Source organism: Aythya fuligula, chromosome 1 (genome assembly GCF_009819795.1).
Source record: "Aythya fuligula isolate bAytFul2 chromosome 1, bAytFul2.pri, whole genome shotgun sequence".
Classification (NCBI taxonomy): domain Eukaryota; kingdom Metazoa; phylum Chordata; class Aves; order Anseriformes; family Anatidae; genus Aythya; species Aythya fuligula.
Window position 1 is genome coordinate 163,640,627 of NC_045559.1, and position 25,465 is coordinate 163,666,091.

The 25,465-nt window shown below is 39.5% G+C and overlaps 1 protein-coding gene across 3 annotated transcripts in view; it reads left to right on the plus strand.

Annotated features, from left to right (window-relative positions):
* Positions 1 to 25,465, plus strand: part of TBC1D4 (TBC1 domain family member 4) — a 107,907-nt gene that overhangs the window by 41,012 nt on the left and 41,430 nt on the right. For all 3 annotated transcript variants that reach the window (XM_032185521.1, XM_032185504.1, XM_032185512.1), the window contains exons 2-3: positions 20,597 to 21,199; positions 22,653 to 22,742. In XM_032185521.1, the coding sequence (XP_032041412.1) occupies positions 20,597 to 21,199; positions 22,653 to 22,742 (693 nt within the window). The remainder of the gene's footprint in view (positions 1 to 20,596; positions 21,200 to 22,652; positions 22,743 to 25,465) is intronic.

A 25,465-nucleotide genomic window follows, 5' to 3' on the forward strand; every position in this document is an offset into this window, starting at 1 on the left:
GCAAAACAAATACTCATGCCATTTTGTGAGTTAGGGACTACGTCGTTTTGATCCACTTCCTTCTGCTTTTAAGAGATAAGAAAATTGTATTGTAATCTGCTGGATACCTCAGAAGATTCTGTTAGGCCTTCAGTATTTCCTAGAAAACAAATGTGAAATCATCTGGTGAGATGAAAGCAGAAACAAGAGTGAAGGGAAAACATGCAAATAAAATCCACAATAAGAATTTATTTCATGTAAAGTGATTCAGTTTTTTCTTTATTCTTTAGTCCTGTAGTTTTTCATATTATCCTATGTCCTCAGCTACTTGCTGGACAAGAAACTGTGTTATGCCAGCTGCAGCTGATGTTTGATTAGAGCACACTTCTATGTGCATTGGCCAGCTGAGCAGAGCAGATGCCTTCAGTACATGCTTGACAATTCTCTGTGTGGGTGTCTCTGCATTACCCAGCCACTTACTCACTTTCTCTTCCTCCCTTCTCTCCCTTCCCCTCAAAAAAAAGCAAGCAAACAAAAAACCTAAAAAGCCCCACCTCATGGCAAACATAAGATTGATCTTAGGGCAACAAGAAGTCAAATTTAGTGGGAGACTTGGGCTCTGGATACTTATGAGTATGGAGAAGGCGAGATGGAACTGATGATGTAATTTCATTTAGAAGCAAAACAAAACAATGAAACATAAATTAGATTGCACTCTTCATGCTACTTATCTGCTATGCAATATGACTCGACTTTACCAGGGAATGGAATATCTGGAATATCACTTTCTGAAGTACGAAGAAACAGAACTTGGTGCTTAAAAATACACTCGAATATGAATTGTGTGTGATTTGGAGCTTTTAAAATTGGAGCTTTTATATCACTTTTACACAGTTCTTACCAAATCCTTGAAAGTGCTTTGTTGTTGCTTTGAAGTGTTTCCAGGCAGAATTCAGTGCAAAGCACTTAGCTTTCCTCTTAGTTCTCCAAGTTCATGTAGAAGTTGCATGGTTGTAATATTTTCAGTTGCTTAGTACATAAAGACTCAGTCCTATAATTCAAGGAGGAAAAAAAAAATGTTTGATGGAGGCCTTTCTACATTGCTGAAGTGCGCGGGGTGCATCTTCTAAACCATATCTGACTCCTTGAATGCATAGGAAAATGGTGTCTGTATGAGTGCCTTCAGAAAGACTAGGAAAGATACTAAGTGGATGCTGCTGACCCACCTTGTTTGAACAATTTTAGGCTGTCTTGAATTTGGCTGCTTAAGGAAATGTTAGCAAGCAGTTACATATATGAATGACAGGTGAAATAGAGGGGGAAAGCTTTATCTTCTGTCTTCTCTTGGGACAGATGGACATTGTTCTTTGGTTTAAGTTTTGGGAGCAAAGAGGAGGAACAAAGGAGAAAAAATATGTAGACTTAATTTGTTCACTATAGCCTGCAAGAAAAGCTTAGGCTTTATTTAAAGGCAAAAAAAGTCAGATGAAAGTAGAGAAGCTTTTAAAGTTAAAGTATAAAGACCTTCAAAATCGTTGCACTCCATTTTTATGTAACATCATAGCAGAGTGGTGTTTTTTTTTTTTTTTTTCTTTTTTCTTTTCTTAAATGATAAATCAGTGGAAGGGCAGCATTTGAGCAAACGAGTTTCATTGCTCCTCCCCTTCACTGCTAGCAAGTAAATGAAGAGCATTTCCTCTTTAGCTTCCTAGTCAAACAGGTAGGACTGAAGCACACAGAACCCCCTCATTCTTCTAAAGAACAAACAAGCTCCTTCAGCTGTCAGGGATTAGGTGAGAAAAGGTGACTTACTTAGAAACAACAAAAAAACCACCCACACACTCCCAAAATGTTTTGACATTATACCTAGGCTGCTTCTGGTTAACAACAACAACAAAAAGATGCAGAAAATGTTTTAACAGAAGTTATAATAATTCTCATGTAAGAAAAATATTTTCTTTCTTTTTCTATTGCATAGGCTTTACAATCACAATATAGAGGTCTTACAACATACATCAGAGCAGATGAGCCTATGCAGGCATTTAAAACTCTGATCCTGCAGTTGAATTTGAGAGGAAGACCCCCTGCTCTTTCACAGAGACCTGCTTATTAGAAATGATTCTAGAATGCAGTGTAGCTGGACTCTTCTGGACATGGACCTGAAAGGAGACAGGTTAGATAGAGTCTGCATCTTTACAATAATGGAGAAACACTGGTGGAACAGGGTGGGATAGTAATTACTGCTGGAAAGAAGAGAGGTTTCCACTTTTCATCTCCTTCTTGAATGCCTCAGAAAAGTAAGTTCTTTTTCCTCTGAGCAGATAGACTAACAAGTTCAGTATTGTAACCGTAACCTTTCAGTGGTGAACTTATTTGGCAGGTCTGCCAAATAAATGAACTTGCACAGGAATAGAATGAATGATGTAGTGAACAAGTTCACTTTTTGCCATTCTTAATATAACGAGGACTACTTTTTCAGTTTCTGCTTTTAAAACTAAAAGCACTTGCAGAAGGTCCTTGGTGAGCTCTCAGAAGAGAGCAGAACAACAGGAACAAACAAGGCTGGGGATTGTAGCCTCTTGGCCACGCTTCTGTTCCCTTGCCAAGTGCTCTGAAGCCCACTGTGCGTGCCACAAGGTTTATTTACTGCACCTTTGCGTGCAGTGGGTGTCTCTTGCTCCCTTCCTTGCTGACCTCGTATTAAAATAAAGTCCTGCTCTCCAGTTCCTGGCTGTGTCTCAGCTGAATGTGGCTACAGATGTAAAACCACAAAGATTAGGGTGCAAAAGTCTCCTGTAACTGGTGTGCTCCCTGAGGCATGAGAACAGCTCTAGGATTAAGTTGCAGGTGTAGTGACAGCATTTGGTGTTTGCCACAAGATAATTTTCTGCTTCAAGTTTGAAGTCTCCCCCATTGGTGATATGTCTGTCAGCGGGTCGCTAGCAGCAAAGGCACGCAGTAGGACCTGCAGTGTCTGTACAGTTCAGGGATTGTTACTGTGTTGGTCATCCATGCTGTGCTGTGTAACACTGTGATTAAATCCAAAAAGTAGGCTGTGCTTGAAGAAGAAATAAGAATATTTAGCAGTATATTGATAGTAATGAAATGGTAAGTGTCTGTGGTGGGTTAACCTTGCCCAGCACAGCAGCTGGACACCAGTAACCTACCCCTCCAAATGGAAATGGGGAGAAAATAGGATGGAAAAATGCATAGGTTGAGCTAAAGACAGGCAGATCACTTACCATCATGGGCAAAACAGACTTGGAGAAAATTCATTTTTTGTCCAACTGAAATCAATTTGGATGTTGAGAAAGAGAAGAAAAAAAGAATCCATCTCACTTCTTCGTTCCTGGCCTTCCCTTCTGCTCCCAGCACTGCAGGGGGATGGGGAACACGGGTTGTGGTTGGCAGTCCATAACGGTTCATCTCTGCTTCTCCTTCCTCCTCGTGCTTTGCCCCTGCTCCACTGTGGGGCCTCACCATGGCTGCAGTCCTTTGGAAAAGGCTTGGGGCCTTGGGCTCCTGTCAAAAGCCTGCCTCGCTATGCCCTCCCTCTCCTGAGCCCGAAAGGGGAATCTCCATTGTCATCTGGAGCAGCTCATCCCCTCCTTTTTCTTTCACCTGGATGTTCGCAGGGCTGCTTCTTGCCCCTTTTTTCCTCAGTCATGTCTTATCCAGTGTTTTTTTGCCATTTCTCATATAGGCTGTGTCTGGCATGGGGCAGCCCAGGCCTCTCCTCATGGAGGAGCCCTGCAGTCACCTTGCCATGGGATGCTCCATCCAAAATCCAGTTTTTAATTAGCTGAGAGGGGCATATAGGCTCCTAAATTGCAGTGTGGCTTTCTGGAAAGGGAAGAACAACAAAAAGTGTCTACTTGAAAAGGTAAACTTGAGCTCTTTTTCTTTTTTCTATCATTTTTAGACTTCTCCTTTTCCCTGTATGCAGAATGAAGGGTTTCTTTCAGTGCTGCCTACCAACTTTGCACGTCCTCTTATATGGCTCTAATTTCTGCTGGCACTGGGTTGCAGTGGTGGAAAGTGGGAAAGTTGAGAAAAAATCTCTCCAGGGGAAAACACAAAGGCTTTGCATTCAGACTGCAATTCTTATTCAGGAAAGGGGAAAAGCAAACTTCAATCAAGCATTGGATCTATCATTTCATTTAGGGCTGTCCCTGTTATCATCACATTTGTTTTGTCCTCCCATGTCATCTTGACTATCCTCCCTTGGCTATCAAAGTAAATACAGTATTTAAACACAATACATAATTTAATTAACTTTGTATTAATATACTATGCAAGCAGCATCCATCTAAAAGCATTTAGCTTCTCAGTGATTGCTCTTCTCAAATCTGTGGGCATGCAGAGGCTTTGTTAAGTGGCTGATTAAATCCAGGCTGAGGACGTAAACCTGAAATCTGCTGTTTCTGTGCTACCTGTGGTGCCTGTAATGGGCTTCAGTAAATGTGTTCAAGGTCTGGTGGAAATGCAAGGTTAACTCAGTGCGGGGTGTTTTATCACAAAAGAACAGTGTGTGTTTTGCTAGATAACGTAGGGTGGTGTTCAGATAAGCAGTCAAATAATATAAATAAAGCTTTGTTCTTAAAGTGATGAAGGGACATCTTGTATTAGAGCAGCTCCCTCCCCTCTTCAGTCTAGTAGACTCTAAATACTTTAAATTACCTATGGACTTTATAGCTCTGAAACTCCGTTTTTGCCAGTTGATTAACAGTAGCTGCTGGATAGTTTCACAGGCCATGGTTTTTCACCTGTGCTCAGAGAAATCCTGCTCATGAAACCCATGAATGTGCTGGGTAGAGTTGCATTGGCAAAACTTTGATTTTTTGTAAATGACCAAGTGGAATTATTTTCATACTTATTATGGGCATGAGCATCTAAGTAAACCCTGAAAAAAAAAAAAAAAACAAAAAAAAACAAACAGTAATGTCTGTAGTCTAATTTGTATGCAGCTATAATGACAAACATTTTTGGTGTGATATCTTGAGAAATTACTGGGGGAGCTCTTCAGCATTTCAGCTTCCAGGTGAATCTCCTCCTTGTTGGCTGCATGTTTAGGACCAACAGTTGAGGCAGGTTCCCACCTGTCAGGAGTTTCATTTGTTCTCTTGTCACTACCCATATCATTGTTCTGACAGTTGGAAGCTTTCTGATTGTGCTCCCTGGAATCACAGTGTAAGACACACACACAGTTTTTGTCCACTGAGGTTTTGATAGGTGCCTGGAAATTCCAAGGGTGACAGCGAGGGTGTGCGTTTGTGCTTTCAGCAGCTGGTGTTGCTGGCTCTTTCACCTCCTCCCCAACACTAATTTCAAGCTTTGAAATAGCAGGTCTATTTCAAAGACTCCACTTGTTTTGAGAGGGCCAGTACTATGTCAGTAATTACATTTTTTTTTTTTTAATGCTTATGCCAGTACTACTGAGCTGTTAGCTGCATGAATCATGATTTCAGTTTCCAGTTACGTTCCTTTGAGAACCGCAGAATCCAAAGTGCTGTATTCTTGTACATTTTAACATAGCAAGTGATTTGTAAAAGTTTAACTACCATTTACTTTGTTCTTATGAGAATATCAGGTCTCGGGATTTGACAGCTCCTATAGGTGCAGGTCCTTTTTATTCCCCCTGGAAAGCATGGTAAATCAAAACCTTGAAAAAACAAATCTCAAGGAATGTAATTAAAAAGCAGTGGGTGATTACTTCCTCCATCAAGTATTTTCCTCTGTTGTCCAAAGCTTTTTTTTTTTTTTTCCCATATAAAGAATCTTCTATGTTATGAAGCTGGTGCATAGAGAAAATAAGGCTGTAAAGAAAACAAACAAACAAAAATATTTTTAAAATCCTTGTGTAGTACATATGTATTCTCCCAAATATCCATATGGCTTTTTGCTTGCTGGATTAAACAGTAGAATATTTCATAAATGGGTAAAATTATACAGATATCTTTTTCTTGGAGTGACAGCTCCTTTACTGTAAATTTCCAGATTATGAAACAAGATGTAACTTAAAGGCTGGGGGGAATCCTCATTTCTTTATGGCAAGTGTGCATCCCTTAGGTTTTATCAAGGTGAGGCTATTAGTGAAGCTTGCATGTCATAAGCAATTTTTAACTGCTTGGGAATCCACAGCAGACAATTGGTGTAGCTATATGTTTACAACACAGGGCTCTTGGGGGAAAAAAAGTTGCCTGCAGGATGACCCTTTGTTTCTGGTAAAATACTTGTTACAGTCAACGTTTATTACAGCTGCATCACCTTAATTTGATCTTCATTTCCTACCTATATTGATTAGGTACAAGAAAACAAACAAACAAAATGCTAGTGCTGCCTATTCTTCTTTATCAGTATGCAACTCTTACGGTAATCAGATATTTGCCATTGGAAATAAGCCTTGTATCTCTTACATCCTGTATTGCACCTTCATAACACTTAAGAATACTCAGTATTACACCAGGATATTATTACATGACATATGTCTGTTATTACCTAATGTGTCTCCTTGAAGTTCTGCCTTAAAATTAGCCTCCTACTTTCCTATTTATCCACTTAAACCAGCTAATGATTTCTGGAAGTGACTAGCACTCAGCCTTAATACTTTTGAGATATTTTTTTTTTTTTTACTTGAAAGACTATAATTCTTTGGTCTGCAGTCATACCTAAAAACTTCAGTCCTGTCAATCCAGCAACTTTTAACAGGCCTTGTTCTGCATGCCTGTAATTAGCTGAATTGGTAGGTAATGCTTTTTTGTAAGCTCTTACTTCAGTATGTCCTTAACATGGATTAATTTCTAATGGGTGCTCGAAGTACCTTCCTCTTGTCTTAGTACAAAAAAGGGCACAAATTTTAAATCTGCTATGTGTTAGTGTTTTTTACCATATATATAAAAATGCTACTGAGCCTCCCAATTTCCTTGCAGCAATGCTGTGTTCTTCTGGAACCCCTATCCACTATGGTCAGCCTCAGTGCAGGCATCATCTAAACAAATTAGCCTAACAATCATTATGAAGCATCTCTTCCAAGGGGAAGTGATATTTTCTCACATATTACACACTGGTGAGTGATTTTGAATAGCTGTTTATATGCAGTACATCTTTGAAGCAGTCACAAAGGCCGAACAAGGATTGTGATAAGCGTTAGTCTCTTGGCGTAAAATAGGTCCTTTTATACAGTATTAAGCAGTATTCACTGCTTGGGGAAAGAAAGCATGTTTAAGATTATAGATTAAACAAAGAAAAATGAACTTTCTGCTCTGCGCAGAGTGAAATACAGGTTGGCTGTCTAAGGTAGTAGGGGTATAGAAGCTCCTTTTACATCATCCCATAGGGATGCAGGCAAGGGCTGCAGTAGTTTTAGTATGATATAAAGTTGAGCATCCGAGTCTGAGCTAGTCATTCCCGGTGTTGCTATGAAGGGAAATAGGCTATAAAAAAATCTCTTTACAAGGAATTAGGTTGAACCGTCTGTGTAGAGAAGCTTCAGCTTGGCAGGTTGCAACTCTGCAGAAGGCTGTTCTCACGTACCACTTTGAAATGATTTACATACCAAGTACTGGATTTGGAAGCAAATATCTGTTCTTATGTTTTTCTGTTGTTTTTATTTCCTTTTTTTTTTTTTTTCTTTTTTCCTCATTACATTAATACACACAATAACCCTTTTGTAGTAGACTCCTCATTTACAGAGAAAAAAATCCTACTTGGGTCAGCTTGATTTCTGTTCATCTGAAGATACAAAGATGTTAGTATATTCAGCTTTAGTTACTTCTGTTTATATAACATCTGCAAATCCCTGTGAACTAAGCTCCATCTTGGTATGTGAATTTACCTGTGCTTCTGAAACAAATTTACTTTTTTTTCATAGTTTTGCTGGCTGACTGTCCATGTATATTTCTGAACTTTTTCATTCTAATAAAACCCTCTTGATAAGCTGTGAATCTCTTACTCCTGCTTCATTGTAAAACTCCTTTTTGAAGTTACCTAGCTTATGCAAGATGTTAATTTTTCTGAGAGCAAAACCGCAGAAATATGTCAACTTGTATACTAGGCTAACTTCGGCTCCCTGAGAATTCATGAACAGTACAGCACCTGTGATTATGCCAAATGTGATTTCAAAACTCCCTAGGGAATAATAAATCTAACTAGTGTTGCCAACTTTTTTTTTTGAATTTGGGATAAGCTTTGTAGTGGAGATTTCTCTTGTTCTTCTCTGAAGTGCATCCGTGTCTACTGTATATAAATGTATGGAATTGTTTTGGAAGCCCTTACAGGTGTCCCAGCTGGAATGCTGGGAAGGCATGCATGCAGATCCCACTACACAAGAGACTGAAGCTTGATGAGTAAGATGCAGCTTGTCTTCCTAGGTATGATGGTGGGTAGCACATAACAGATATGTTATGAGATGCTCTCACTCTTACTGAGACAACTGCCATGTCTCCTCACTGGCTTTGCAAAACAAGTTTCAGCCTTGGCTTCAGTGAGAACAGGACATCCAGACGTGACCAAGAACAAATTCCAATGTAGATAATTCCCAGATAGGGGGAGCTCCCATGGGGGAGGGAGAGGAGATGAGGGGAAGGGGGAGGAATGAAGTTCATTCCTTAGGGGAGCAATAAGCTATTCCTATTCCTGTTAATAGTCTCGTGTTCACTGCTAACTCTCATCAGCAAAATGGCTTTCAGTTGCAGAAAGAAGTATTTCATAATCTAGACCATCTTAAGAAAAAATAATTAGTTTCAGCTGCTGAACGATGAAACTGGATAAAAGTGGTTTTAAATGCATCCATCCAGAGAAAAGTGTCTTCTTAGGAAAGAACTCACATACTTACTTCTTAAACTTGAAGTTACTTGAAGTCTGTTATTTCTTTGATTACAGCTGAGCATGTGCTGTACTATCCTATCTGAAATGATTAAAGAAACTCCAGTGGTATTCTGAAGTGAATGGGTTTCATAAAATATTAAATGTCCTGAGAATGCTGTTGGGTCAGTGGAAACAGCACTCTTCCCTTCTTGTTCCTCCCCATGGCAGTCCAGAAATGGGTGTTTAGATTTTAGGCTAGAAACAGCCACAGTACAGAAATTGCCATGTTATATCTAAGTATGCTTTTTCCAAGCCCTAGACACTGGGGCTCTGCTGCCCTTCTCCTGCACATGCAGGGAATATGCTCTAGTATATAGGTACCCAAGTAGGATGTGCTAGTAATACTAGGAAGATGAAGATGCTGTCATAGGAGGTAAAGCAGCATGGGCTTTGGTATGCTTTAATTATCAGCAGCAATTAGTGAAGCACTACAAATGCTACTTTACCTGAGGTATATGCAAATGTTTGCCTACAGGCAGAGCCCCCTGCCCTGCCGCAGCTCCTTTCCATCCGTCTTTATTCTCTGTATTGATCACCTGTTGTGTTTTCTTCCTTATGCAGGGACTGCCTTTATGCTGTCTCTTTCCTGATAGTTTTACTGAACCTGGTTTATAAACCAAAGCAAAACACTTTCTCACAAGCTTTTTGGGAATATATGCAAATGGTCTCCTGGGTCTTTATCGCCTTAGATTATTCAGCATGTGTATCACTGCTGGAGCGAGAGTCTTGCCTTACTGTCTCTTCACTTCATCGACTTGTCTCGGAGCTTTCTGGGAAAACATCTTCTATTACCCCTGAGCCTGGTGAACTGGGCTTTTTTTATTATTATTATTAATGGTAACTCCATAGCTATTTTGGAATTCCTCCACGTGGAAAATATAAAACAAGCGCTTGCAGCTATTGAATCTGAGCTACTTACCCATTCGACTGTCTGGATGGATTTAATTTTGAACGCCTTATCTAACTGTGTTGAACTCTTTTCACAGCTAATATAAGCAGCTGATGAAATCGTAGCATTGTAAGAGCTGGAGATGGACAAGATTACACTTGTGACTCCCAGCGAGAGCAACACTTGGCGTTTTGTGGCGTTAGCTGTGCCTTCAGGCCTGATGCTCTCTGCCTCCCCCAGGCAAAGCAGCGATCCAAGACAGTGGTGCTGGAGGAAGCCAGGCTGGGTGAAAGCTTCCTGCTCTGCCAGGCTCCTGGTCTCCAAGCAATTGGGTATTTGGCCTTCGGGCCGGTAGGGCTTCTGAAGCCCCCTTTGCTGTGGTTAAGCTAGGGACCTTCGCTGGCTCTTATCTAGTTAATTGTTCTACTGGTTGCTTAGGCAGTTGATACTGAGGCAAGATAATGTAGTTGCTCTTGTAAACAGTGAGATTACCAGTCAAGCTGGGACTTGCACAGGTGGGTATTTCTAAACTACTAGAAACTAATGAACTTTACTTGGCAAGAGTAGAGAAACTGTTGAAAGGCTGTTAGGTTCCAGTCCATTTTTTTTTTATTATTTTTTTTTATTTTTATTTATTTATTTATTTTTTTTACCAGGTGCACACTGGCTGATGAACAGTGTGCATCTGTCTTTTACAGTTTCTTAGTGAATGATCTTTCTAGCAAAGGAGCCTTGAATCGAACAGTAATTTCTTACTGTTACCTCCTAGGACTGCAATCAAGACTAGCTGGGAAAACATCAAGTGGAGAAAAAAAAACTAATTCATCGGTTTTGTGTCATTTAGGAATTTTTAAAATCAGTAAGGGGATTAGTTCCTATTATTGCAGTACCTATGTCCTGGACTAGATATTTAGACACCTGTCAGCTCTACTAATTTTTCCCAGAGTCAGACTAAACACTCGCCATCTTTTCTTTCAGTAACTGAAGGTGGCATCTATCAGAAAATAAGTTACAAAGGTCATGTTGAATCCCTGGAAGTCAGATGCAGGTGGTATTTAACCAAATGTGGGCTGATACTCACTCTAGGAGTCATTGTAGTATGCCATGCAGAAAGGAGTCTGTAAACTTTGATCTCTTGTTAGCTTCATAATCAATATATTAGTTCATCTCTTTAAATAAAATTCTTGACAGTTTCTGTCTAAAATTACTGAACTAAAAAGTTCTGCTGCCTCCTTAAACATGGAATACATAGTTGTCTTAGCACTTGCACCTTAAATCTGCTAAAATGAAATTCCTTAGCTTCTGATCTGCCTTTGAAGAGTGGCCTTAAATGGGCAAAATGCTTCAGTGAGCTGTCCAACTGTAGCTTTTTATTTTTATTTATTTTTATTTTGTAAGGAAATGAATGCAAAGAATGCATTAATTGTTTGGGAGGTCCATGTGACCATCTTATCTTCTCTGACAAGCTCTTTTAAAAATAGGCTTTGCAGTAGAAACAATGGAGATCTTAAAATACAAAAACAAAACAAAAAAAAACAACCACAAAACACATCATCATCTTTAATAAATCTCTTTCTAGAAAATGAAGTGCCAAATTAAGTTCAAAATGCAGTTTCAGGAGTAAATCTGCTATTCATATCTTAATTTCTGCTTTCACACTTTTGAAAAACTTGGGATAAAACTGTTGGAAAGTTTTAGGTTGAATTAATGTTGCAAGCAAGCTGTAGTTTGCTAAATCTTTTACTGGGAACTACCTCCTGAACTTGGAAACAAACCCGAGAATACTTGCATATGCTCAAAAAGTATATAACTGCCAGGTGAATTGAGACTTACTATTCCTTATGTTCTCTGAATATGTAGATCCTTGTCACAGCTGTGCTTTTCTGTCCTGACACTTCTTCAGGCTGTGAAGTTATTCCAGCACGGTGTGTGTGAGCTGTATCTGAAAGGTGGAAACGCATAAGTTTGACTGGCCTAAGTGTAGGAGCAAAATACTGAATGCAAGAGCCTTGCACTGTGCTGTCACTGCCATCTCTTAAGGTCTTTGATATACCGTGGTGGAGTGCTAGCATGCAAGTATAAAAAAAGGCATCTGTTGTCTGCACAGGCATCCAGACAATCTTGTACCTCTTACACATTCTTTCCTGTTAAGCAACTAGATCCCCCTTCTATTGGTATCCTGCCTATTTAAATTTGGATACTTGGCAAAGAGCATCCTGTGTGCGTGTAGCACACAGAATGTGTTAGGTGATCCACAAGTTTCCAGAAGCAACTTGGGTAACGTGGTGGGTTCTCGAAGCGTAAGACTTGCAACTGCTGTAGACTTTTCTGCCCAGCGACTGCCCCGAGACTAAATAGTGCAAGTAATTCCTGGGTTGACCTCAAGTAAGATTTAAAAAAATATATATATGTATTTTTTTATCATGCCTATCTAAAAATCTCTTTGCATTTAGGCTGGTATAGTGGTGGTATTCGGTTCTGCCTTCAGCAGAAATATACAGTGTCCCCAAAATATGGCATGAGGTTGAATATCGGAGTAAAATAAGCGCATTGATCTTAGTAGTTCTTTAGAAGCAAACCTATTTTGGTCCTTAGCAGTCATCTGGGAAAAAAGTATAGGCCAGGGAAGTAGGGGACGGACTGTGTTTCTTGAAAACAGAACTTTATTATGTGCAATCCATAAAGGTTTTCTTGGTTTATTCCCCACGCCTTGCTGTAGGTCTCGGCTACACTTGTGAACCTGTAGAGAAGAGCAGACACATGAAAGCAGAGGCTGCCAGGGGTGACTGTCAGCTAGAAGCTCCAAAAGTGGCCTCCACTGGGTCTTTCTTTGCCAGTTCTTCCTGTTCTAGCTTCCTTGCTACTGGGCTTGTTTCATGTTAGCACAGACTTGCAGCAGAGTGAATCAGAGCTGATGGCAGATGCTTATTACTGCCTGCTGAGAACTTGACTTAGTGTTTTATAAACTGTATTTTTAGAAGTACGCTAAGTGCAGGTGGGTTAGAGACATGCTAAGCAATTCATCTGTTATTCTTTTCATTTATGATAGTATTTCTCTTGGCTGTGAATCCTTGTTTCAGTAAAACTGAAGATAGTTGGTATTCCCTCAGCACAGAGTCAGCTGATGGAGACAAATTCTTCTGTTACAGTTTTTAAATATCTCTCGCATAAACAAAGTCAACAAATCGATTGTGTGACTGCGTAAATTGAACCTCTCTGAGTTGGTCTTTTCTCTTTTTATGAGAGAGATGCATTTTTAATAGTGAATGCTTCTGGCGTGTTGCCATCAGTGTGTGATGCAGCAGGCTGCTATAGATTTAGATGTATAGAAGGTCTGGATGATCAGTGCTTGTACTAACTGGATGGAGCTAAACACTTACGTCAGTGAAATTAGCAGTTAAGAGGTTTTTTTCCCTCTCCCACTCCTCTTTCTGGTTGAGAAAAGTTATGGATATATGAAACCTGCCTGGTATTTGGATGTGCTTTTACAGAAGATAAGAACTTTGCCTTAGTGTTGAATGTTTGATATGTAGCAGGATATATGTGGCTTATTTTGTCTCTGTGTTTCACTGCAGTGGCTCAGTTCTATCTTGTGGATGTACAACTTAATGCTGGCTGGAAGGGGAGTGATGTCTGTATGGCTGCTGTACGAAAACTATTTTTTTTCTCTCACAGCACTGGCTTCTGATCAGTAGATGTTGAGCTTCCAATGAAAAGCAAAACACAGAGTATGGATTTGTAGATAGGGTCTTGTCTCTCTTTACTCCTCTGTCTCATTTCTATTTGTTTTCAAATACACAGAGAGGGAGCGTTAGTGGGGCTGTAGCTATTCAAACCCGAGCTTCCCGCCCCAAGTCAGGAAATGCCTGGCTTTGGAAACACAACGGCTCTGCTCCGAGCCCTGCCTGTGCTGCTGCCTTCCCATGAACAGAGCCTGAGGAAATGCCTTGAATTCACCACCAGCGGATCTTTCTGCTCCTGCTTCTCACAGGAATCTGTTCTCGAGTGCTCGTGCTTGCTGCTCCACGCTTCAGTGGTGGTTTTGCTTGAACATGCCTCTGCTTCTCAGCTGGAACCCACGCCAGAAGGTACCGACGGCTCAGCGCACGCGGGGTGTTCACTCTTCTCCTTTCTTGCGGTGTGTCAGAAACGGTCTGGCACGAGGGCAAGCTGGGCTGTTGGTGCCGAGCCGCTTCGCTGCTTTGAAAATAATCATCTTACTAGAACTGCTGTCATTAAGGAGCTTGAGCTATTAGGCATGTTTGTTAGATTAGGCCTTCACAGCCATGCTGATGGTTTTCAGCCTTGCACTAAGAAGAGGGGCTCTGCTTTGTTGATAAACTCCAGGCAGAAATTTGCCATGTAGAAATTAGAAACAAACTAAAAAGAGTTGCAGCATAATGAAGTTCTCTCTAGCTGTGGATATGAAAATATCCAGCAAGTGAATTTTGTTTTTCTTTGCAATATTCACGGTGTTAAAGTTTTAAGTTTCACTTTAAATTGAAAGTACTGCTGGGCAGCTATTGCTGGGTGTGTTTGTATGTTAGTCCTCCAGCAAAAACAGGGAGCTCCACCTTTGTTCGGTGAAGGCTGTTGTAAATTCAAAGGAAGTATATTTTTTAATGCTTTAATTTCTGTCACTGCTATTCAAGACAGCGTGCAGTATCACCATGGAGATACTCTGCCTAGAGTTGTGACAAAGAAAAAGCACAGAAGAAAGCTGCTAAATGCTGCAGCATGCATGATTTAGTAGGCTTGATAGACTCTATTTTACAACTTCAAGGTATGGATGACAAACACCTAATAATTAAGTTTTTTGTTCTTTTTAAAGGAGCATTGATAAAGTTGGAGTTCATTTTAGCAAAAATCTAGTTGCATGACATGAGAAGACTTGATAAGAAAGTTTCAATGTGGTGTTAAATGTTTTGCCTGTGGTCCTCTTTTACTGACTTTGGTTTTATAAAGTCAGACGAAAATGCTCGCATCAGTTCTATCAATTTAACTGATGTTTCCAACACAAACATTTCTGTGTTGAACGTAGTTATGCTTCTTGATGTATAGTGGAATGTTTTTTTGGCTGTACTGTACTCATATGCACCTTGAACAGTGTACTGTTTATGCTTGAGGAAGGTATTTGTTCTCCTTCCACAACCCACTTGTAGGCCTAGTCACAAGGGACAGGATAGGGTGGAGCTCACGAACTGCAGAGGTGGAATTGTAGGAGGATAATATTAATATAGGACATATATTAATATATATATTTTTTTCCAGGGGTGAGTATTGCAGTACTATTCCAATCTAGCTGGCCAAATAGCTGATGCACTGCAGTAGCTCTAACGTCTATAACCAATGTTGTAGGTGCAAGATATAAATGGAATAGATTCGAGGACCATTTGGCTAAAATTGATGCAGTTACTAGTTTCAGTTTACCAAAACTCTACAGCCTAGTAAACAGAGTTAGAGAGAGCTTAACTCCTATCCCTCTTTAATTCTTATGTTCAGAGCTGAATCTTACTGTAGATGATGCAGAACTCAACTAGTGACATCAGTTCTGATTTGAGCACAGCTGCCATCCGTTATTGAATCACCACATATTGAATCAGATCTAACTAGGTAAAGAATGATTCATACAATTTAAGGCTACTCAAATATGCCTGATAACTGATTTAATTTGGATTCCCAAGTGGCTTTTTCCTTAATTAGACTTATCAGATCTATCGTGTTTCCCTAGAGTGAAATGTTGCCTCATTAATGTCATTATGGTGATCTTCTTACTTGCCTCTCACCTTAGTCTTTGTTTTTGCTGAACCAAGTTTTGGGGGCTGTGCTGTTCACACTGAGAGCTTTTGTGGGGCTTCAGGTACAGGTCCTGAAGAAGGACCTCTGCTCTTCTGTGTTCTGTTGGCTCTAAACATCGCTGAAGAGTCACTCTCAACTGTTAGCCTTGGAAAACATCTCAGTGCCTCAGATATAATCTCAATAATTCCACTAAATTACTGAGACTTAAAATTAATAACTACGAGCACATTTTCAAGAGTATTAAAGTTCAAATGGTACTGCTGTCTCCTGATAGATGTGTGCGTCTTTCAATATCCTGGAAGGGAGGAAAGCTCGTCTGATGCTCACATGTCCATTTTGCCTGGTATCAGTTTATTAATGCCTGGTATCAGTTTATTAATACCTGATAGAGTTTAGTATGCCTTCAGCTATTCAAGCATGAGGTCACTGCTGCAGCAGAGAAAGCTCTGTCTGTGTGCTGTTAAAACATATGTGAGTAAATGTTTTGTCTCGTTCCTTCATCAAGATAATACGCCATATCTACTTAGCTCTTTATGAAGCTTGTCAGAATTTCTGTTTGTTTTCTGGCAAATTTTCTCTTTTTTAATTGCCTGGTGATGTGTGTGCTCCTGGGTTTCTTGCTCTTTCTAGGGACCTTGTATCTTCTGTTTCAGGAGCTCCTTCTCTTCTTCTGTTAACCTTTCAAAGTGAAAAGCTAATGAACTTCTTACATTCTGTGGTCAATAAATACCATGCATTGTACAGTTAACATTTAGAATGTCAGTTTAAGATGCTTGTAATGTTAATTTGTATAGAAGGGAATACGTCTGTCTCTAACAAGCTTTCATTGTCTTCTTACTGTACTTTTTTTTTTTTTTTTTTTTTTTTTTCTTTTATTGCCTCCTTCTACTTCATGTAATAGTCTGCTACTCCTCATCAGTCTAGGGAAATTTCCTGAATGATAAATACAGGCATGTTGCTTTTGGTTCCTCCTCCTGCCTTGAGAACCACTGTCCCAACAAGCCATTAGCTCCTACCTTTCAGCCTGAGCAGCCCTCTGCAACTCCCTCAGGGATGTAGTCATCTTCTCCTTCTCTACCTAGCAATGTTTGGAAAAGGGTGATAGGCCCTGAGACTGTGGGACTTGTCAACTCTTTTCCAGGACTAGCTCCGCTGGGTTTGTTGGGGCTGGAAGTATGCCTTTCACCCTGCAAATACACTGCCTATCCCCTTCTACACCAGTCTCCCAGCTTGAAGCAACTTTCCTCAAGGTTTAATGACAAAAAATCTGTCATTGTTTAATGTAAAATCTGTCAGTTATTTAAGTATTTTAAACTTTTTTTTTGTATATCAGTACATGCCAAAAAAAAATATTTATGTGATAATTTGTTTAAACTTTTTGGTCTGCTATAGTTGCTGGTAGTTTATATCCAGGAAGATCTGCAATGACCCCATGGGCTTAAGGAATAAGAATCCCACTTCTCTCCTTTGCATGCCTAATTTCTTGGGTCTGCTGCAGGGAATTACTAGAAACTTGAAACACGTTAATAAGTTTTGAACATTTTAATGATCTATCTTCCAGATGTTACTAAACTGATTTCTAAAAATTTTAAGTGGTTTCATCCTGTTAATTCACTATTTTTAATGTCCATTCTGCTTACTCTCTTGTTAACTTTGCCCTGCAATTTCAACATTAATAGCTAATAAGCTAATATCTACATCCAAAAAAGTTACACAACTTTGATGGTGAAACTCTTATGACTGAGGCTTCTTGATATGCAGAGGAGCAAAATGTCAAGAAAAAAGCAAAACAAAACAAAACACAACCCTATACTGAATAAATATTTAAAAAGCCATGTTGGGGTGGTTGCTACCCCTGATAATTTTGTAACTTTCCCTGTATTTTGCATTTCAGGAAAACACATGCAAACTCTTGTTTAGATTCCACTTGACTGCAGTTATGGTGTTTTCCCAGGTCAAAACATTAAATGAAAAGATTTTAATCTGATAAGGTGCAAGTGTCAGCAAATGGCAGTGATGCTTGGTTCTTGACAGGTAACATGGTCCTGGAATGGAAGAAGGTCAGATCTAACCATGTAAGCTCGCTCATCAGCATTGGGATACTGTTATTCTTTTACTTTGAAGACAGTAAAATCCATGTGTATAAATACAGTATGACCTGAAACTTCTGCACTAATGCTAGGATCCCTCTATGTTGAAATGAAAATACTGTAGCTGTTCATGTGGTAGGTAGAAGCAAAAGCAATAGAGGGAGCAGGTATCATGAAACAGTAATTATGGCTCAAATACTAATCATTTGTAGGAGTGCTGCCAGCAGATCAAGAGAGGTGATCCTGCGCCACTACTCAGCCCTGGTGAGGCCAAACCTGGAGTATTGTGTCCAGTTCTGGGCTCCCCAGTACAAGAGGGACGTGGAGCTACTGGAGCGAGTCCAGAGGAGGCCTACTAAGATGATGAGAGAACTGGAGCATGTGGTGTACCAGAACAGGCTGAGAGAGCTGGGCCTGTTTAGCCTGGAAAAGAGAAGACTGTGGGGAGACTTCATAAATGTATATAAACATCTGAGGGGAGGGTATTGGGAGGATGGAGCCAGATGTGTCCAGTGACAGGACGAGAGGCAAAGGGCACAAACTGAAGCACAGGAAGTTCTGGCTGAGTATGAGGGGGCACTTCTTTACTGTGAGGATGACAGAGCACTGCAACAGGTTGCCTAGAGAGATTGTGAGGTCTCCTTCTCTGGAGATACTCAAAACCCGCCTGGATGCCATCCTGCGCAATGTGCTCTGGGGTGACCCTGCTTGGCAGGGGGGTTGGTCTAGATGATCTTCAGAGGTCCCTTCCAACCTCAGCTGTTCTGTGATTCTGTGATTGAACAGTATACATTATATAGAAAAGACAGAAATAAAACCAAGCAGTACACAGCAGGATGGTAGTGTTTTGTTTTTAATAGGATTATAACTACATAAAACTCCATGTTTGTATCTGTGCGGGAGATTTCCAGGGATGGAGGGGATAGGGAATCCTACTGCGGTATATCTGGAAGTCTCTTGTCCCCAGCCTTTTTGGACATTTGTTGGCAGAAGAGGTTGGGATAGGATACATAAGGAGGCTCTCAGGTATTGTTTGTAAGACTTCAGAATTTCTTCTCCAGTCTCTATTGTGGAATTTACAAGCAAGTGACAAAACTTAGTTATTGGAGTGGTAGTCATGTCATGCTTTTTAATAATCCAAATAGCTGAATAAAGAGCTGGCATTGCTTAATCCAGTTGACTGCAGGGAAGATTTGCTTTTGAATAGAATTATTGTTTGTCACTATACTTTGAATAAAGTATAAGTGAATTGTACTGTATCACATTCTGGATTTTAAAAAGGGAAATTTAATTAAAATTCAGCTAGCTTGTGAACTTTGCTAAAATCAAGAGTGAAGGGATTTAAACTCTATAGCGTCTTTAAGCACAAACCATTGAAAGAATGAGAATAAAAATATTCAGTGAAAAAGATGTATCTCAGAAGATGAATCAGCATGAGATTTGTCCATGTCCAGCTGAGCTGGACAATGGTAAATGGCAATGCTGGACAGTGGGCAACAGTAAAGCAGTCATTAGTGAGAATGAGTAAAAAGATTAAGTACAGTCTACTGCCAGCACCATATCAAGCCTAACTTTTCACCTCGTTGAAAACTGAGATGATGATGTCTATAGGGACAAAAGCCAAATGGTCAGTAGAACATGGAGTAATTTCACTTTATTTTGAAGCAAATGAAGCGGAAGCAGGTTTGAGTTGAGGAGAAGTGTGTAATGGGATATGGGGGTTAAGACGAGGTAATTTTCTACTATGACTTGCAAAAGTATTGGCTTATAAGATCACTGCCTTATTAGCAAGTTCCAGATGGTATCGTGACTGGAAGAAAGAGATACTGTAGGAAACATGGTTTATTTACTAAGGTGTGACTTCAGAGTTATCTTCTTTTTTTTTTTTTTTTTTTTTTTTTTTTTTTTATTTTTTTTTTTTTTTTACAAAATATTAATAAATTTTAAAATATTATACAAGTGAGGGAAGGCTGTGTGGTGTACAACATACACTATTTATTGATTGTTGGATTAGGCAAGCATTGAGAACTGACTTTTGTGGTGAAACTAGGGTAGATATCATCCCTTGATCTCATTGTAACTAGCAGCCTTCCAAATGTGTGTGCCATGATACCATTCATTATTTTGTCTGCAGAGGTGAGACCTGGGTTAAGCAGGGGTGGGTACTGTTGAAAGAGGAACTAGAATCACTCTGTCACCTGTCAGTAGCGTTGGATGAGTGTAGGCTTTCTTCAGTGAAGGCACAATGTAAAAGGAGCTTGCATATTAAATATGCTGATACGGAAGGCAGACATCCTTCAAAGTGATTGGGATAAAATGGAGGAGGAGCCTCGTGGCCTTAAAAGACTGGGTGATACAAGTCTGAAATGGAGAGTTTCCGCTACAGTGATGTGCAGTTTGGCCTTCAGGGCTCTCTCAGTTGTACGTGGTACTTCTGTAACATTTCCGTATGCTTGTTGTCTGTATTACAAAATTGGCAGTTGAAACTGATGGGCATTACCAGTCTCTCTCCATCCACAAAACATGGTTTCCACAGCTGTCCTAGGAACAGAATGTCTGGCTCTGCAAAATGAAAGTACAGAAACAGTGATGGCCCTCTGCAAAACACATCAGCAAGAGACACTGATGTGTGAAGAGGGCTGCAAAAGAGAAGGCAGTATAAGTAAAAGGAGAAAAAAATATGTAGACATTTGTCAGTAGACTCTAAGCTCATTGCTCTGGTAATTTAAAACCTTACATTCTAAAACAATTTATAGTATTTTTACTGAAACTTTTTTGCTTTGTTCCCACTTCATTCTAAATTTTGCACAGGCAATTTCTGTACTATGTTTATATTGTCAACCAAGAAGCTAGTGCACTTTACTGAAGAAATAACCTGTGAGAATATTTACAGTAACAAATTTTTTTGGGGGGGATACCACTGTCTATTATCTCATTTTTGTCTGCTAAAGGGATATTTTAATCTATCCCTTAGGTTCCTGATGTCATCAGCAGCATAAGACAAGTCTCCAAAGCAGCACTGAAAGAAGATGCCAAACCAAGTAAAGACAGTGAAGATGCCTTCTATAACTCTCAAAAATTTGAGGTCTTGTACTGTGGAAAGGTGACAGTGGCTCACAAGAAGGCTCCCTCATCATTAATTGATGATTGCATTGAGAAATTCAGCCTTCATGAGCGTCAGCGCCTGAAACTATTAAATGAACAGCGGAATAATGAGTCGAGTTTGGACTTACCCCTGTGCGAAGGAAATGTGCCAGCTTCTCCACTGGATAGCCCATTTGAGGAGCTGGAGAGCCCAAATAACACCACAGGACATGCTGCAATGTTTACAATTGGCAGCCAGACCAACTTGACCAACCTGGCCAGCGCACGTAGCTCCTTTCCAGAGCGAATTTTAGAGGACTCTGGCTTTGATGAGCAGCAGGAGTTTCGTTCCCGGTGCAGCAGTGTCACTGCAGTTATGCAAAGAAGGGTTCATGATGCAAACCTGAAAATACAGCCACGCAGAAGACATGCAAGTGCACCCAGTCATGTTCAGCCCTCTGATTCTGAGAAGAACAGGACAATGTTGTTTCAGGTGTGTCCTAGGATGAGTGATTTCATGTTGTTTTTGTACAACACCTTCACCTGTGCAGTTTGAAGCTGAGACAAGTTTTCCAAGACTTATTTTACATGGATTATTTTACATCTCATTTTAGCATGGATTCAGTATAGTTTCATGATTTGTCAGAAATATTTATGCATATGTTCATAAATGATTGGAACACAATTAGGAACAACACTTTAAGGAAGCCAACATGACTCATGAGCACAGGTAAATTTTAAGAAAAAGGAATTGCTCATGGACAACAAGAACAGAGTTTCAAGGGGCAGAGCTGACTTTCATATGTGATTCTGGTTCATCTGTGCTGGTGAGATCTAGGACTTAGCTGAAAAAAGTATTTTATTCAAAAAGATAATCCATGAAAGTTTCCTCATGAACAAATCATCTTTTCTGTATGATTAAAAAGAAGCCCCGAAGTTCACAGCCTTATGTTTGAGCCAGCTCCTTTATAATTTGTTCTGATGTCAAATTGTTCTCATCTGTCTTTCCCAGATGAGTAGTCAAATGTCTCTGCTTGCACTGAAGGTTTCTTGCTTTAGACCTCAGAGTCCTTTCTTCTCTTGCCTGATTTGTATTTGACATCTTCAGAGCTTGTACTGAGAAAACAAAAGGACACATAGAGGAGGTGACCCATAAAAGGAAAGATCTTTGGAACTTAAAATAACAGGGAGCTAAATGCTTGAGTTTTGTCATTTGATTTGCATTAAAGATCATTCTTGCCTTTCATTCTCTTGGGGAAATGCTAACTGAAGTGAGAATGCATTGCCCTTTGGAAAGCCGTAGCTATCCCTGGTAATGAAAAGGATTTAGCTATAAAACTCCTGAAGCTCTGTGGAGTAAGTTCCATATGCTTGCAAAGCAGTTTGGGAAAGCTGAAGGGTTTGTAGCAGAACCTCCACTTTCTCAGTCAGAATTGTTACAGAAACTTAAAGTATCACCTTAAGATCAGCATAGTTTCTCAGTTGATCTATGGAATAGCTGTTATGGTGGTGGGTTTGTGTTGAATCAAAACTACCCACAAATTGTGTAGTTCTGCTGATTTCTGTATTGGACCTTATAATTTAGCCACACTGTTTGCTAAAGGTTTTGATATTATCTGCCAAGAATGTGATCTTTTGACAAAAATAACTCAAAATGATAAAGGGGGAAAAAAAAAAAAGAACCCCAAAGCCTCTTTCCAAATCTTTTTCCTATTGAATTGAGTGTATTGTTCTTGCTGAAATACTCTTGCTCAATCGAGGCTAAATTATGGCACCCTTATTCCTGCTGAGTAAGCTGGTATGCTGAAGGTACTTTATGTGAACAAGAAAGGGCTAGATTTTGACATTTTTGTTGCTGCTGACACTGTGCCCTGTGCCTCCAAGACAGTCATAAACTAGACTTTCTTATTTTTCTCCTTTTTTTTTTTTTTTTTTTTTTTTCCAAGGTTGGAAGGTTTGAAGTTAACCTCATCAGTCCAGACACCAAATCTGTTGTGCTTGAAAAGAATTTTAAAGATATCTCCTCATGTTCTCAGGTAAGCATTAATAAGAAGCAGCGTATAGATTATCAGAAGAAAATGAATTGATTTGTTCTTCTGCTTGGTTGCCTTGCTAACATATAGAAAGCAGAAAAAAAAAAAGAAATGTGGAGGTTTTTCTTTTTTAGCATTTTGTCCTGATCTCCTTTATTCAGTCTCAAAGGCTACTTTTAAATAGTTTATCCTCTTTGTATAAATCACAATAAATGAAAATAGATTGCTGATTTACCCCATTTGCTCCTTAATTTAAAAATAGGGGGGATTTGGGGAGATTGTGCAGGTTTGTGATACAAACCCTGCATCATGTTTGACAGCAAAATATTACTGACTTCTTTGGGGAGTAGAGCAGAAGAAATTGGATATTAAATTATGATTGCTTCATAAGCAGCTGCAGCAGACTAGAAGTGGTGATGACAAAAAATTATAATAGTGAGAGCTGTTATTCAAATCAGGATTGCACTCATCTGGTATCAGTTTCAAGTAGATATTGCACAAAAATTATGCAATGTCATTCCCAAAGAGCTTAAATACAGAAAAGATGAGCACAGAATAATCAATGTAAGATGCAGTAGTGGTAACTTTGATCGTTGGTCAGAAAGCAAAGTATAAACTGTTCTGCTTTGTGAGAGCATTGGATTTAATTTGGAAGTAGCTTGATCTCCATTTAGGATGCCCTGGGAGTGCTGTCTCTGAATTGCTGATCTGAAAACCTCTGGAGTGAAGGGAGGGGAGCATCAGATCAGTCCTCCAGAAAAACATCAGTTTACCTACATCGTTTCTTCTGGAATATATTGTAATAGCTGAACCTAGTTTTCTCCAGTATATATGTGTCTCATAAAAAGTGAAACATCAGGACTGAGGGATTTTTCTTTCTGTCTTGTAGTTCATCAGCTGTTACTTCTGGTACTCTCTGTTTTGAGGTCTTTTTTTTTTTTTTTTTTTTTTTTTTTTTTTGCCTTTCACCCCCAAGTGCTTTCATTTTAATGCTAATAACAAATCTGCTCTTGCATAACTGTGCTACAAATGCTAATTCAAATTAAGAACTGGTCAGTACTTCTGAATCAAGTGGAGCCTTAAACTACCAACTATAGGTCCAGGCCCTTATGTAGAGTCTAACTACAGCTCATGTTGCTGCTGAGTGAAGAAAGGCATGTGCAAATACAGAATGGAACAATGATCAAACAATTGCTTACTAATAACTTTATAATAAATGCAGATCAGAAAGATTCTCACAGCAGTGGTATGGAAAGCAAAACTTGCAGATGGTTAAGTCTTCCTTCCACCTGCCCCCCTTTATGGGTGCACTGAACTCAGTTAAAGTGACACTTCAATTTTACATGCTTGTAACAGGCAAACAAACGTCCTAAGTGCAGAAAACATTTTTCAGCTAACTTTAAAGTGTGATGGAGACCAGCAAGACCATTGTAGATGTTTGACACCTAGCTTTTCCTTCAGTAAAAGAACTGTATGCAGTCAGTAGTGTCAGGTAATGCTGCCTGTTGGGTTTTGGAGGTGGAAGATTTCACTTTCATTTGGAGCAAAGCTTTTGTTATTTTGCATGCTTGAATAACTCAAACAGGCACTGACAATACTGTGGGTTTCTCATTTAATGCAAGAGATACTTTAGAGAAGGCTTTTTTTCTTTTTCTTTCTATGTTCAATAGAAATGAAACATTTAATTTGTTCAAGGCTAAGGATTTGGTTGCTCATCAGTCTTTCTTTTAAGAATACAGTGCTAGCCACAGGGCTTCTCTGTTGTGGATTTATGGGGAAGTGATTTACTGCATATTGTGAGACTGCAGCTTAGCAATGTTTGTTCTTCTGAGCTTTAAGAATGATGAAAAAGAGATGTTCTCTTTAGCTTGCATTCTGGATTCTTTTAGTCTAGCCTAATAAATTTATTTTATTCTATAACTTAAGTATGGTCGATTGGCTGCATTTAATTCATTATCCACATTTTTGCATAATTGTCAAAGCAGCAGAATGGATGATAAACCCCTGTGTGTGCTGGGGAGCTCAGCTATCAGACAGCTTTAGAAATTTCCTTGTTTCAGCCTTGCTGACCTTGAGAGAAATGAGAAAAATGAGAAAGGTGCGTGTTCTTTTGGCATGACGAGCCAGGCCATCCCCCCCTCTTAAAGAAAAAGTGGTGGAGTTACTGTTAATGGTACTTACAGCTTCAGTGGTGCAAGTGTCAAGTCCTTCTCCCCACCACTTGTTCTCCTGTGCAGCCTGACAAATCTGACAGCAGGAAATATGTTCAGGCACTGTCAGCAATGAGAGAACCAGCATCTCTTCCATCCGCCTTAAGTGAATACAGTTTTCTTGCAAAACAAGGCAACAGTTCACCCTGACAGAGATGAACATATGCATATACATCTGTTCTTTTTCATTTTATGCCTTTGAAGGCTTTGCATGTTAGAGGAAAATGGGTTCAGTTAAACTGGAATTGATGTGGACTACAGTGAAGTAATGGCATTTGTGCCATCGTAGGTGGTCTCTGCACTTAAGTTTTGCCTAAGCAACACAAATGTAACCTCTGGAATTTTGTTTTCAGTTTTAAAATCTACTGGGATTAGTGACAATATGTTCAGACTGTCACGTAGTATGTTACCAATTTTGTCTAGAGTGTTTTCTGTACACATAGGCAAGTTGTTTTGCCTCCTCCCCTCTTTTGCTATATAGGTGTTTTCTTTGGAGATAGATCCAAGCAGCTGAGT